This window comes from Protopterus annectens, chromosome 11.part0, assembly GCF_019279795.1.
Source record: "Protopterus annectens isolate FY-2018-M chromosome 11.part0, PAN1.0, whole genome shotgun sequence".
In the NCBI taxonomy this organism is placed as follows: domain Eukaryota; kingdom Metazoa; phylum Chordata; order Ceratodontiformes; family Protopteridae; genus Protopterus; species Protopterus annectens.
In genome coordinates, this window is record NC_056745.1 from 775,359,888 (window position 1) to 775,375,551 (window position 15,664).

Sequence of the window (15,664 nt, forward strand, 5' to 3'; positions counted from 1 at the left end):
CTCCTTTCATTTTTATTTATGTTGGCAGGGAAAGTGTGACTGGATACGGAGGCCCCCTTTTCAGTGGAAACCCGGAGAGAAAATCCCCAAAGTAAAATCTGCTGTGGAGTCTGTTTTTCTTTCAGGGAGAAGCACTGCTTCCTACTTTCATCTTTTTCTTTTCTAAATTTGAGGGAGGTTTCTGTCACACCTTGGGGCTCAGGTGCTTCACTGGTCATATTTGATATGCCATGTTTCAGATGGAGCCTGTCTAGGTGACATGATCTCTGCTACAGCAGGGCACTTTGATGTTTTTGCTGGACAAACTAGATGCTTTTCCGTGTATGTGTCCAGAGCATATACTGGAGGTTCCTTCTGTTTGATTTGGGTGAGCTTCTTTTTCAGTAATAAGTGATGTCATTTGGTTTCTCACTTGTACCCATAATGTTTGGCAAGGTACAAGCTGTTGTGGCAGATGACTTGCAACAGAAGAAACCTCTTTCTTTTACCTTGATAGTTGGTCCCTGTGAGCCAGCAAGGTGCTCTTTGGTAGTGACCCTTGCCTTCGTTCTGCCACTATTACAGTTTATAGGGGTGATCATACACTGGAAGAGATGCTGCCTAATTTTAACATGGTGTATTGCCTTTCTTGAAGCAGAGATGGATGGTTTGCATTATCAGTCATTTCCTCCTGCAGAGAAGCCTAGCAAACCATGATCTTGGCTGACTGAGTGAAGTCATAGTGTTGGATCCACTGTTCTCAAATTTTCATTTTGTCTGTTGGGCAATATGGTGAATGAAGTTTCTACATTTCTGTTTGTATGCCTTTTGCATGCTTGTATTTGAGTGTGCTACAGTGGATGGTGTGCTGGCGGTAGCTGCAAAGTAATCACATCTTCATTGACCTCATTTTAGTTTCATACTCCTTGTTGGTAGGCTCCCCCGCAGTGGTGGTGCTGCGGTAGCATTGTCACCTCATAGTAAGACGCTGTCCGGTTCAATTCTCAGCTAGAGCGTCTTCTGCGTGGAGACATGCGTGAATGGGTGTACCTTCGTTGAAGGTTGTGCGTCAGGGCTGGTAACTCAGCACATAAAAATAAACTACCAATCATTAGCGGACCGGAGTTCCACTGTGGCAACCCCTAACCGGGAAAAGCTGAAAGACACAACAACATATATGGTCTGTATTATAACAACAAATGATCAGATGATCGAAAGTTGTTATATTGACCCCTAAATCTCGAAAACGCATAACAGCGAACAACCAGGACAGCAATTTTTTCCCCAGGGAAAAAAATTGCTGTTCCAAAAAAAAAAAAAAACACTAAACAGTAAATGATGTGGGGGGGCTTTGTCACCCACACTCCCCCCACTTAAATATACCAACTCGGAGATCGCACTAAAGTGGAGGAAATGGCACAACCCGGACAGCCAGCCCATCGATTTCTTTCCCTGGGAAAAAATTTGCTGTTCTGGCCGTTTGCTGTTTTGCCAGTTTGACTATTAGTGTTCGAACTAACAGCGTTTGTTCATCTGATCGCTCGCTGAACTAAAGTAGACTCTATATATATATATATATATATATATATATATATATATATATATACACACACACATATATATATATATATATATATATATATGGTTCTACCTGACTTCGTCGACAGCGCAGAAGACCGACATCGAACTGAGCTCCAGAAGATCGAAATCGAAGAAGACCGACGCGAATCGCGAGTGGCAGAACATCGACAATGCAGAAGACCGACACGACGGATGACAACACCAACGCCGAGGATGCCGACATGGGGAAAGGCTGTGTGAGTATGCGGTAGTGACGGACGTTAGGGTGCGAGGCAGGTAAGTGTGGAGATTGACGGTCTGTGGGGATAGGGGTGGGTTAAGTGAGTTAGGGTTAGGAGCGATAGGGGTGGGTTAAGTGAGTTAGGTTAGGGAGCGATAGGGGTGGGTTAAGTGAGTTAGGGTTAGGGAGGCGATAGGGGTGGTTAAGTGAGTTAGGGTTAGAGCGATAGGGTGGGTTAAGTGAGTTAGGTTAGGGAGCGATAGGGCGTTAAGTGAGTTAGGGTTAGGAGCGGGTAGGTAAGTGTGCATAGTGACGGACCTTAGGGTTAGGGTAAGGTTTAGTGTGGGCTTGTAAGGATTTTGGTGTGCTTGTGTTGTGTGTGTGGTTTGTGGAATGGGGATGTGTTTTGTTTTAATTGTTATTGTGGTGTGCAGTGTATGGGCTTTCGTGTTTGTGTACCGCCGGTTATTTCGTTGTCGGTTATGTGTGGTTTCGTGTTTATGGACTGTCGAATATGTGGTGTCGGTGATGTGGTTGTCGGTGTTGTGTGGTTTCGACTATGTCAGGTAGAACCATATATATATATATATATATATATATATATATATATTCATATATATGGATCTAGGATATTTGCTCGAGTGAGCAAACGACCGAAACCCAAACGGCTGAGCATACTTACGCGAAAGTGCTTTTCACCGAAGAAGCACTTTTGCGTAAGTATGCCTGTTGCCGAGGCTGTACTATGATGCGGGTAAGGGAAATTTCCCTTTTCCCCACTGTAGTGCGGTCTCGAAGGGAGAATATTAAAGTAGGGTGTGTGTGGGGATAAAATGTAAATGTAGTGTTTTATTTATTTTTTTTTTGTAACACGCTTTAACGAAAGCGCTTTTTCGATAAAAGCGCTTTCATTAAAGTGTGTTCGGTTATTATGGATTCAGACTTTTGCTCACTCGAACGAAGGTCCTAGATCCATATTGTAGGCTAATGTACCTGGGTCCCCACTGTATTTGGACACTATGCAGTAGTGACAGTCAATGACATGTAAATAAGTAAATAAATAAATTTATCGAGCACTAAATTTATTGAGCACAGAGAGAAGATGTCATCCCCAGCAGTGACTGAACAGGTTCCCTAGTATACTCATCCACTTGCTTTGTGTACTTGATAATAATGCGTGTGCTAGTGAGAGTATTCATGCTTCCATGTATGCTGCTCTCACCTACAGTGCTCAGTGCTGCAGTTTGCAAACATGGTAGTAACAAGCAGTCCAGGTCAACCATGGCAGAATCCCCGCAGATGGGTGAGCTAGTGCTTTTTACCCTGTTCCCACTTTCCTCCTTCCAGCTTTTCAAGTGACTGAGCCACTGATGTAATTCTAGTTCTCTGGGGCATTGTAAGGGCTTTAAAACTGTATGCAACAAAGCTGGGTTTAAAAGTAAATATCTGAGGAGCCTTGTCAGTAGGATGAACCTCCCTCATTGCCATAAGCATCGTACTGTTTCTGTTATTCAGGCCAAGAGACTGCTTTGTCTGCCTTAAGTACTGCATGTTTTATTAAGACAGTTGTTTTGAACTGCATTTTGAGAAAAGAAATGGAGAGAAGTACAGATCATGTTTTCAGTCATGCATGATGCTGTTGATAACAATATGGATGGCTGTCAGCAGACACTATTGCAAAGTTTTCTGATACCAAATGTTAGTGCAACCTGATAACCAGTGACCTCTCTAGGAATGTTCATTACAGCAAGTATTTGCGTAACTGTTTAGCCTCCTAGTTTAGTTTCTTGGAAATGTGTTGCTTTAATCATTGATCTGGAATGTGATGTGCTTTTCCTGTTAAGTTTCTAAATGTTTCTTAACCTGGTATGCAGGTCCTCCACAGGTGAATGGTGTAGATGAGCAGACTTCTTCAGCATCTATCTTTGACCACGTTGATAGAATATCACGCTCGTCAGAGGCCAGTCGACGCATCACCAATAAGATTCAACTGATTGCGATGCAGCCCATCCCTACACCACCACCACTACAGAATCCAGCGGTACCAGAACGTGTTACCGAGACAGCAAAAATCAACAAAGAAGTAAGAGCTTACTGCAAACCTCCAGCTTTATAAAGTTGCCATTCTTTATTTTTCACTGCTTGAATAGAAAGAACGAGTGGCTTTGTACTTTCTATAGTTTTCTAAAGGAAAAATTGAAGTCCGCTGATGCTGAATTACGATGAGCTGTTGATGTTTATTTCTTTATCATTTATTCACATGGGGTACAATTAATGAAAAATGTTAAGTTGTCTATCTCGCCTTCATTCTTGCTGGATGGGTTCGGAGCCGACCTCGGCTCCGACTCGGCCACTCTAAAAGCTCGAGAGTTGGTTCCACCGGCTCGAGGCTCCCCTTATATCCCACAATGCTAGGCGAGAGTTACCTCAGATCTCGTTTGCCGCTACAGCTTCGAGGTTGGTTGCTTCTACCGGTTCCTGGTGAGTGTTAGCTTTTTCTTCTAAAAGTTACTCTTTTTCCCCCTTTTTTAAGTTAAATTCTTCATAGATTAGTGTAGATTATAGAACTTTATCCCCGACCCTATATTTTCCCGTTTCTTTTCTAAAGGAACCTTTGGTTCTTCCCTTGGGCCTTAGGCCTTCTCTTCCCTAAGGGAGTGTTTGTGTAGTTTACTATAATTTTACTGTAATTTTTGTACTTAAATTCTAGTATTATTACAAAAATTATTATATTTTCTGACAGGGTATAACTGGTGTGTTTGAGTGTGTGTTTGTGTACACCTGTCAGTTAGGCTATGTCTAAAGAAGCAAAGGTCTCCGGATTCAAGAAGTGTGATGCGTGCTGTCAGAAAATGTCTCTGACAGACGCTCACACTTCTTGTGTCTATTGTCTGGGGCCTTTGCACCTGCAGGACTCCTGTGCTGTTTGCCATGGCTTCAGCCCCAGGGTCCTGCAGGAAAGAAAAAACAAGCTAATTCTGAGAGGCTTGTTGAAGCCAGAGGATTCCCTGTCTGTCTCAACAGGGAAGCCCTCTAAGGCATCGAGGTCTTCGGCTCCGCTTCTGAGCCGAGACCTCAGGTTGTTCAATCTTTGCCTTTATCGGCTCCGGCTGGAGCCGATAAGTCTCAGTCCACAGTTTCTGTGGCTCCTCGGCTCCGGCTGGAGCCGAGGTTATTGAAGTACCCGTGTCGGCTCCGACCAGATCTTCGGAGCCGACAACTAGAAAGAGATCAAGGTCACCATCTATTGGCTCCATTCATTCGCCCGGTTCTCCCCTGCTGTCTGAACGGAGCCAAAGGTCTCATTCCTCTAGGTCATCGAGGCTGTCCGATCATGACCTTCAGAGGGTAGTGAGTCGACTACTTAAGTCCGAGGCACTAGCCCAGATGCTTCAGAGCCCGACTCATCAGTCGATGCCTGCCCGGTCCATCAACTCTTTCCTCCTTCGACTCTTCTGAGTTCGGAGCCGGTCGTGTCGGAACCGAGACTGTGATTACCGGAGCCGAGACAATTGTCTTCGCCCGCCGCCGGCTCCGTTTTCTTCTTTGGAGGAATCTCGGCGCCGGACTTCGTCGGCTCGAGGGGTGAGTGGCATCGGACCCTTGTCCGACCCCTCTCCTCTCGGGCTTTGGCGCTGGTGAGTTCGGCTCGACATCACCTCGAGCCATCACTGTCGGTGCCGAGGGGGTTCTTAGCTCTTGGAGCGGGACCTCTGGCTCTGCCTGACAGGGGTGCATTCGAGGTCATGCGGAGTGTGTTAGAGCCAGGCTCTACCCCACAGTCGGCTCCGCCCCCTCCCTCTATGCTGCCTCAGGGTAAGTCGACTCACTCCCTCATCCCGGACCGCAGAGAGCCAGATCCTCAGGAACCCCTGTGGGATTTCATCCTCTTCCGAGGCCTCTCCTGATTTGGCAGAAGAGCCCCTCGGAAGAGGAAGTGCAAGAGGAAACACATTGACTCACCTGAGTCTATCACGCCAGACACAGATCTGGATGATTCTGAGGGTTCCCCGTTCCCTTCTGAAGATGTCTCATTTGCAGACATTCTGGAGATCCGAAACAGAGGGGAAATTGGCCAGCCCTCAACCCTTCGGAGGACGAATCTGTGTATCTTGAGGCGTTTGGCTCGCCCTTCCACCTCCTGGGTGTCCCCCCTTCGACCCCCTCATGCAGGTGGTTGCTAAGAAGGCATGGACGGCTCCTGATTCAGTGGACCCCACTCCCAGGAGACCCTCCAAATTCATCACAGCTCCATCAGACAAGCAATTTTTATCAAAAGGAGTTTCTGTGGATGCTATGGTGGTAGCTGCCGCCACAAAGAAGGAACTGGCTGATCCTTCAGTGCCTGTCCATCCACCTAACAAGGAATCTAGGTCCATGGATAGGGAAGCGGATGTTCTCCTCAGCGACATTTACCATGCGTCGCTGAATTACCTGTGCCATTTCACTGCCTTCAAAGGGACTTGATCAAGGAAGCGAGTGAAATGTTAAAGGACCCTACAGCTGCGGGTTTCAAGAGAAAATGAACACTCAGCTGGCTACCCTTAATTCCATATCCAACTCCTCCATGCGCTCCTCTTATGCGGCCGATGGAGCGAGCAGAGCCGCAGGGACAGGGGTAGCCTTACGTAGGCACTCCTGGATGCGGCTATGCAACTTTTGGAACCTTTCAAGACGTCTTTCACGAACTCCCCTTTGATGGATCATCTCTTTGGTCCTCAAGTGAAAGAAACCCTGACTAGGTGCGAGACTGATGGCAAGACCCTTTCTGCCGCCGGAGTCCGTTTTCGACTCCTTCTAGGCCTTACCCCAAAGGCCAGAAGGGTGGGAAGATGTGGTTCCGTAAACAATCTCAAGGGACTTCGCCTGACGACAGAGTCGCTTTCCTACCAAAGGCAGAGGTGGGAATAACAATGGTAGACGCCCTAGGGGCAGGGGTCCGCAGAACCAGGGCAATCGGAAGCTTTTCCTGACAAGCCCTTTCAGCATCCCTGAGGTGTTGCCCGACTGCCCATCTTCGGAGGCAGTCGGGGAAGATTGTCACTGTACCCAGAAGCCTGGCTATCCCTGACTCAAGACAAATGGGTACAGTCCATCATTTCAAGGCTATTCTATCCCCTTTCTTCGCTTTCCAAATCAGTCAAAAAATCCCTTCCAGATGTTCCACCCAAAGGGATATAGCAGCTTTGGAAATTTCAAAACTGCTTGCAAAAGAGCAATTCAGTCAGTGCCAGCAGACCAACAAGGATCCGGAATCTACTCAAGGTTCTTTTTAGTTCCAAAGAAAACAGGGGACTGGAGACCGATTTTGGATCTCAGTGTCTTGAACAAATCAGTCAAGAAAACAAGATTTTGGATGGTCACGCTGCAATCCATTCTTCCCCTTTTGGGCAAAGGAAACTGGATGTGCTCTATAGACCTTCGGGATGCGTACTATCACATAAAAATGAACAGACGCTCCAGAAGATTCCTCCGCTTCAGGCTGGGAACCAGTCATTTTCAGTTCAGGGCCCTGCCCTTTGGTCTCACCACTGCCCCCCGGGTGTTTACCAAATGCATGGCAGTGGTAGCTTCTCACCTGAGACGACAAGGATTCCAGGTGTTTCCATATTTGGACGACTGGCTTCTCACAGCTCCCACCAAGCATCTCCTTCTGATGGCCAGAGATTATACTTTTCGCGTCTGTCAAAAACTGGGTATTTCAATAAATTGCAAGTCTGTTTTGTCGCCTTGTCGTACTATTACCTTCATAGGCGCAAATGTAGATACTATAAACATGTCTGCAACGCTAACGAACCAAAGGATATCAGACATTCACAAATTGGTGTCACTTCTTCTCAACAACAACAGAGCCAAAGCCAGGTTAGTTCTAAAGGTGTTGGGAATCATGGCAGCGGCCATACCTCTCCTCCCATTGGCCAGATACCACATGCGGATCCTTCCATGGATGCTTTTTTCTCAATGGTCATACCAAGAACTTCCAATGTCTCACACCATTATGATCACGCAAGCGTGCAAAAAGCATCTCATGTGGTGGATGTCTTCCCCCCAGCTCCTGTGGGGAAGACCATTTCTCCCACCTCCCCCGGTTGCTACTCTGACAACGGATGCCTCCCTGATCGGGTGGGGGGGGCATTATCAGGGCAGGACAGTCCAGGGCACATGGCAACCAAACGAATGCCACTTGCACATAAATGTTCTGGAGATGAGAGCAGTGCTTTTAGCGTTGCAAGCCCTTCAAGACTCTCTTCCCTTGGGAACGATTGCAATCCAGACAGACAATATGTCTGTAGTGTGGTACATCAACAAACAAGGCGGAACCAGATCATACCCCTGTGTCGAGAAGCACTCAGACTGTGGCAATGGGCGATTTCTTCTCAGCGTTTCTGATAGCAACGCACATCCCTGGAAGTCCAATCACATTGCGGACAAGTTGAGCAGAGCTATACTCATGCCTCACGAGTGGTCTCTGAAAGACTCTGTAATGAGAGAGATATTTCTCAAGTGGGGTCAGCCTTGCTGCGATCTTTTTGCTACTCCCCAAAACAGCAAGTGCAGAGAATACTTCACTCTATTCCCTTTACCAGGCCAACCCAGCAGAGACGCTCTAGTCCAAGTTTGGCCCCGGGACTTCTGTATGCATTTTCTCCTTTCCTCTGATCTCTCAAGTAATACAGAAAGCTATCGCTCAGAAGGCCTCATTGATCCTCATTGCTCCTTACTGGCCTCGACAAGTGTGGTTCCCCTTTCTACATCGTTTCTCTTGGAGCGACGGAGTCTGGACCTAGTTCCAGATCTTTTGATCCACCAGTCGGGTCAGTTTCATCGCCCTCCCTCTCTGAACCTCACTGCTTGGTTCCTCCAGTTCCAACCGTAGCCAGGCTTCCTCAATTATCTCACTCGGTTAGAGATATATTGATAGCTTCCCATAAATCTTCCACTCGAAAGATTTATTTGAGTAAGTGGAAACGCTTCTCATATTGGGCACAAGGAAAGGACATAGATCCTTTCACCGCTTCCATCCAACTAGTCCTTGATTTTCTAGCTGAACTTTTCCATGCAGGTTCATCTCCATCTACCCTTAAGGTTCAATTGGCAGCTATTTCTAATTTTCATGTGGGCATTTCTGAATCTGCCCTAATGTCCCACAAACTTTGCAAAGCCTTTTTGAAAGGAGTTTTTCTTCTCAGACCTCCTATAAGAAATCCTCCTTCTCCTTGGGACCTAAATTTAGTTCTTGCTTCTTTGATTCTTTCCCCTTTCGAACCTGCAGCTTCATGTTCCTTGAAATTATTATCATGGAAAACTCTCTTTCTGGTGGCTATCACATCAGCTAGAAGAATTTCAGAGCTTCAAGCACTCAGTTGTCGCTCCTTATCTTTTGTTCCATAAGGACAGAGTTTATGAACTAACCCGTCCTTTTTGCCTAAGGTGGTTTCAACATCAAATCTAAACCAAAGCATTGACCTCCTGTCTTTTCCCAGAGTATTCAAATAGGTCTGAACAAAATTACACTGCCTGGATGCTCATCGTCAATTAAGGTACTACTTGGACAGGACAAACAATTCAGAAAATCTGATCAGCTGTTTGTCTCCTATCACGGAAAGCAGAAAGGGACTTCAGTTTCAAAAGTATCATTATCCAGATGGCTAACATCTCTGATTACCCTTGTTTATGAGATTAGACACCAAAACTGCCTTATATTCCTAAACCCCATTCCACCAGAGCTTTGGCTTCTTCTTTAGACTTCCAAGACAGACTGCCTATTGACACCATTTGTGCAGCGGCTACTCCTCACACTTTTATTTCCCATTATAAGTTGGATTTAGCTTCTAGGCATAGAGCTAATTTTGGTTCCACTGTTCTCAGGAGTCTGTTCCGTTAGGCCACCCGGGACAAGGTGCTAGGGCCGCGGTCCCATCCAGCAAGAATGAAGGCGAGATAGACAACTTAACATATAGAAGTTATGTTCTTACCATAACGTTCCATGTTAGTTGTCTTCTTCTCGCCTTCTTCTTAAGGCCCCACCCTCCTTCCCCCTGGCCTGGACAGACCTAGAGGAGTTGTGATCGTGACCTCTCTTTCTACCACCTCTTTTTTAGTCATATGCTATTATGCATATTTCTTGTTTCAGGATGTAGGTCACCCTTCTTTCTTCCTGTTGTTAGAGGTGGATTCTGTTTTACAGTTATACTGTTACTGTTATAAGCTGGGGTTAGCTTACAAACGAGAGCTGAGGTAACTCTAGCATTGTGGGATATAGGGAGCCTCGAGCGGGTGGAACCAACTCTCGAGCTTTTAGAGTGGAACCCATCCAGCAAGAAGAAGACAACTAACATGGACCATTATGGTAAGAACATAACTTCTATTTAATTTACGAACGTGTTCATCTTTTGTACTAACATGAGATAAAATGAATACATGATCATTTGTTAACACCATTATGCAGATTCTTGCTGCACAGTAATTGTACAGTAGTTTGGAGATGTGATATTGAGTATAATGTACTAGGGTTAGTAAGTGGTTGGGGTTGCATGGAAAGGGCCATCAGGACATCCCGGCAGTCCTTCAGTAAATGGCCCCTCCACCGCCATTCAGCTGTGCTCTGCAGGCGACCATTTATTAGTGTGTTGCACTGCAGTTTGCAAGGTACAGCATGTCACAAAAGCCTGACAGTGTGCAAATCAGTACATAATGGGATATATTTGTGCATACATTTGGCGTGTCAAGTTGTGTACTGTGTAACTCAGCAATTCAAGTACTGCGGCTCTCTGAAGCTAGAATTGTGTCCATCTTGGTAAATTATCATCTGCTGAAGATGTCTTCTGAACTGGTGTAGTCTTCCAGGCAATCATCTTGTTTTTACCTGCACACACATATACAGTGGATATAAAAAGTTTACGCACCCCTGTTAAAATGCCAGATTTTTGTGATATAAAAAAATGAGACCACAATAAATCATTTCAAAACTTTTCCCACCTTTAATGCAACCTATAAACTGCACAATTCAATTGAAAAACAAACAAATCTGTTAGGAGAAAAAATATAAAATATAAAAAATAAAAAAACGTACAATATGCTGGTTGCATAAGTGTGCACACCCTTAAACTTGTACAAATCTGTTAGGAGGAAAAATATAAAAAATAAAAGCTGTAACCCTTCACCCTTGGCTGTTTTTTTTTTTTTTTTAATTGCAGCTGTACATCAGGTTCAGAAGACATTTGCAGTTCTAGCTTTATTAATCACTTTTTTTAGAAGATGATAGTTCTTTCCGAGGCAGTAACCCCTCTTTGTTCCTAAGGGTCATTGATGATATGTCTGGCTGTTGAAGAAGCATATTAACATGCACTTGTATTTCTCATAGGTTCATAGGTAGGTACTAGGCTATCGGCCCTAGGGCCTAAGTAAGCCTAACCAACAAGGTTCCCTGGCATACGCCACCCAAGAAAGTTAATTTCCTGTGCCCCTGTCGAGTAGAGCCACAGATGTGATCCCTGGAGTGTATTTCCTATCTCCCATCCACTCATCAAGATTTTTCTTGAAGAGTGCTAATGAGGAACTTTGCTTGACATAGATGGGTAGCTTGTTCCAGAGTATAGGAAGTCTCTGGGACAGGAATCTATCCCTCCAGCATGTCCTGTTTATTGTAGTGACAAGGTTTATGTCCCTAAAGCGTGTAGCTCGGAGGGATGGGATTTCCTAAGGTGTAGCATGTCCAACAGCTCTGGGTTTAACCTAGCTTTATATGTTAGGCAGAGATCTCCTCAGAGTAGGCGATATGCTACAGAGTAAAGCTGGAGTTTTTTGAGACAGTCAGTGTAGGGCATCTGTTTGAGGCCAGTAATCCTCTTTGTGAGGTACTTCTGTGGCCTTTCCAGCTGCTGCAGATGCCTTGTGAGGTACATTCCAAAACGGGCTTTGTACTCTATAATGTGTCTGAGTGTTGAGTAGAGGGGAACAATGACCTATTTTTTCCTAGATGAGAACCCTTTTGTGATGAGGTGTGCCACATAAAAGAATTTCCTGACTACTGTGGCGATGTGATTATCAGAGGAGAGACTACTGCCCACCTGTGTCCCAAGGTCTCTTTTTCACACATTCGGCATTAAGTAGACTGCCGTTTATGTGGTAGTTCATGGGTACAGAGTTTTTACCAAAGGGGATGACAGTGCACTTTTTGGCATTGAGCTTGAGGCCATGCCTCTGACACCAGCCATCTGTCTCAGTGAGGCCCTTCTGTAGGATGTCCACATCATTTGGGGACCCGACTATGGCTCCTAGTTTGTAGTCATCTGCGAACTTCATTAGCCAGAGGCCTTCTGTGTTAGCCTGTTCTTCAGAGAAGTAGATACCAAACAGGAGAGGTCCCAGGACTGAACCTTGTGGTACTCCACTTGTCACTGGTGTGAAGTCAGATCTGGAGTCTGCAACTTTTACAGTGTGGGTTCTGTCAGTGAGCCAGTTGGCAACACATCTTGTGACGTAGGGATTTATACCTAGTTTAGTGAATTTAGCTATAATTCCAGAATGGGGGATGGTGTCGAAAGCCTTGATGAGGTCAAGATAGGCTGCATGAACCACCTTACCCTCATCTACGGCTTTGGTGACTGCCTCAAAGAAATCAATCAGGTGCAGAAGGCATGATCTGCCTTTTACAGACCCAAACTGGGTGGGGTCCAGAGTTTGGAAGTTACTAATGTCTTTGTTTATGAGTTCCATGATGATACGTTCCATGGCCTTGCAGACTAAGCTCATCAGGCTAATAGACGGTAGTTCCCAGGATCAGTGGTGGCTACCCGTTTGTGAAATGGGATAACTGTTGCTGTGCGCCATTCAATGGGCAAAAAGCCTGATGTGAGGCTATGACTGAACATGGTACTTAGGTGGGGAGTCAGTTCTTTCTGAAGTTCATGTAAAACGCAGCCTGGGATGGTGTCCGGTCCCATGGATGCTGTGTTTTTGTTTTAGAGAGTGCAGCTTTTACCTGCATAGGTGTGATTACATGAACACTTCATTCTTCCTCTATAGATATGGGCCCTTTAGGGGGTGAGAAGGTGGTAAAGTTAGCACTGAACCTATTTGCCAGGATGTTGGCAATATCAGTTGGTTCTGTAATTTTCGTGCCATTGTGCCGTAACTCAGAGCAGATCTGGGTGTTGCCATTGAGATTCTTGACATAGCTATAGAATGCTTTGTGGTTTCCCTTAGAATCAGTGGCGATTTTTTTTCATAGCTAGCTTTGGAGGATCTTATAAGGGATCTCAGCTTTTTATTGAGGCTGACAAGGCAGATCCTCCACTCATGGGATTTTACTCTCTTTTGCAACAGTTTCTTCCTTCTGTTGTAGAGTTTGTTTATGGCAAGGGACTACCAGATTGGCTTCCTTTTTTTGGAGGATAGCTTCTTGGTTCTGTTTGGGATAGCACGATCCATGCACTTGTGTAAGTGCTTATATAGTGCATTTGTGTAGAATTCAGCAGTCGTAACTGTATTGTCCGTCTGCATGTGTGTCATGAAGTTTGCCACTTCTGTCTTAAGAAGCATGAAGTTGGCTTTGGAGAAATGTTTTACCGTGGTTTCCTTAATGTTGGGTGGGGGCGGGATGTGGATATCTAGGGTGATTAGCTTATGGTCATATCTGACCAACGAGGAGTTGATTTCAGGTGTGGAACACTGGTCACTCTTGTTGGTAATGACTAGGTCTAGGATATTGTTGCCTCAGTAGGGGTGTGGATAAGTTGATCCAGGGCATTGGAATTTATGAATTCCAGAAAGTGTTGAGTGAAGGAGTTGGTACATTTGTAGTTTTCCCAGTTAATTGTGGGGTAGTTGAAATCGCCCATTATTAGGGTGTTTGGTTGAACCCTAATATTTTCCAGTATATCAAGAAAAGAGGAGTGGGAATCCTGGGGCATGGTGGGGGATCTGTAGCACGCTACAATTTGGATTGCAGTTTTGCCCAGAGTTAGTTGCACTTGTATAACCTCGGATGCATTATGCTGCGCAACTAGCCTGGAGGTGTGGGTATCCTTAATGAATATGGACACACCCCCTCCTTTGGTGTTCTGTTCCAGGTTAGATGGCCAAAAAGTGTGGTATGAGTTATAGCCTGGTAATGCAGGGGTGCTCTCTAGAGCCTTGAACTAGGTTTCAGTCACTGCACAGATATCGATGTTCTCCAATTTAAGGAGTGCCTCAAGTGAGTGAATTTTGAAATTTAGACTTCTAGCATTGAGTAGCATTACCCTCAGTTTTTGCTTGTCTGTTCCTGTTATGGTGGTGAATTTGTCATTTGAACCTTGCCTAAAAAAGGCACTATAGGGAACGGCAAGAGCCTTAGCCAGTATCCAGAATCCCAGGAGCGACAGGTGCAAGCCATCTCTGGCAAAGCATCGTGGTCTGTCGACCATGTCGTCCCAGGCAGAGAGATACTAGATCCCCTTACAATGACATCAGAAGCTTAGCCAATTGTTGAAGTCAATTAATTTGTCCTTGTACTGCAGTATCATTCTGGGTGATGGCAGGATGCTACTCAGGGCTAGGGTCATACCTGCCTGGGCTACAAGATCGGAAAGCTCTTCCGTGTCTTTTTCATGTAGTCCAGGGAAGTACGTCTCAGGTCATTCACACCAACATGGACAATGACAGAGTTATATTTGTACTTATTGTGAAATGACATGAGTGCGTGGGTTATGTGGCGGATCCTGGCACCTGACAGGCAGCTGACAATAACTTTCTTCTTGTTTAGACTGGTGAGTGGGACATCAGTGTGCCTGAATATAGAGTCGCCTATGACTAGTATGTTGTATACATTGGTTTGCCTTATGGGCTGTGTTTTATTGGCACACTGGGTCTGTGGGCTGTTTGCCATTTGGGTTGTTTTGGGGTGGAGGTTGCTTGCATTTCTGCTTTGGAGGTCTCTGTTGCTTGAGAAGATTATTATTGAGAGCCTCTGCAAATGTTTTTGTGTTTCTGTGTGTGAATTTTGGTGGTGTAGGTTTAGTGGGACTATGTGATGAGTGTAGCGTGGTGCAAGTGTTTACTTTCTCCTCATAATAATGCTGCCATTAAATGGGAAAACTACTCGTGTACCAACACCTTTGCCCAATGGTTCTTGGAATTCATAAATTCCAATGCCCTGGATCAACTTATCCTTAGTCCCACCAGGGGCTCCAGTATCCTAGACCTGGTCATTACTAACATGGGAAATTGATGCTCCGCACCTATGGTCACCCCCTCGTTGGTCAGGTCTGACCATAAGCTATTCACCCTTGACATCCACATCCCACCCCCACCCCCCCACCCCAGTAAGGAAACCTCCATAAAAAACTTCTCCAAAGCCAGCTTCATGCTACTCAAGTCAGAAGTGACAAACTTTATGACACCCATGCAGATGGGAACTGAAAGTTCGACTGCTGAATCTTACACTAAGGCACTGTACAAGCACATCCACTCATGCATGAATCGTTCCATCCCCAATAAACCAAGATGCTCTCCTCCAAAAAAAAAGAAGCCAATCTGGTGGTCCCTTGCCATAAACAAACTTTACAACAAAAGGAAAAAAATGATTGCAGAAAAGAGGAAAATCCCAGGATGCAAAAAACTCCCTTACCAGCCTCAGTAAGAAGCTGAGATCTCTCATAAAATCCTCCAAAGCTAGTCACGAAAATAAAATTGCCAAAGATTCCAAAGACAACCACAAGGCATTCTAGAGCTATGTCAAGAATCTAAATGGCAATGCTCAGATCTGCTCTGAGCTACAACAGAATGGCATTAAAAATACTGATCCCAAGGATATTGCCAGTATCTTGGTAGATCTAGTCAATGCAAACTTCACCCCCTCACCCCCTAAAGAGCTCATCTCAATACCGAAAGATTGCCAAA

General features: G+C 45.2%; 1 protein-coding gene across 5 annotated transcripts in view; it reads left to right on the forward strand.

Annotated features, from left to right (window-relative positions):
* The window catches only part of KIAA1549 (KIAA1549 ortholog), a 2,575,340-nt gene that overhangs the window by 1,984,328 nt on the left and 575,348 nt on the right, over positions 1–15,664 (forward strand). For all 5 annotated transcript variants that reach the window (XM_044088205.1, XM_044088206.1, XM_044088207.1 and 2 more), the window contains one exon: positions 3,655–3,863. In XM_044088205.1, the coding sequence (XP_043944140.1) occupies positions 3,655–3,863 (209 nt within the window). The remainder of the gene's footprint in view (positions 1–3,654; positions 3,864–15,664) is intronic.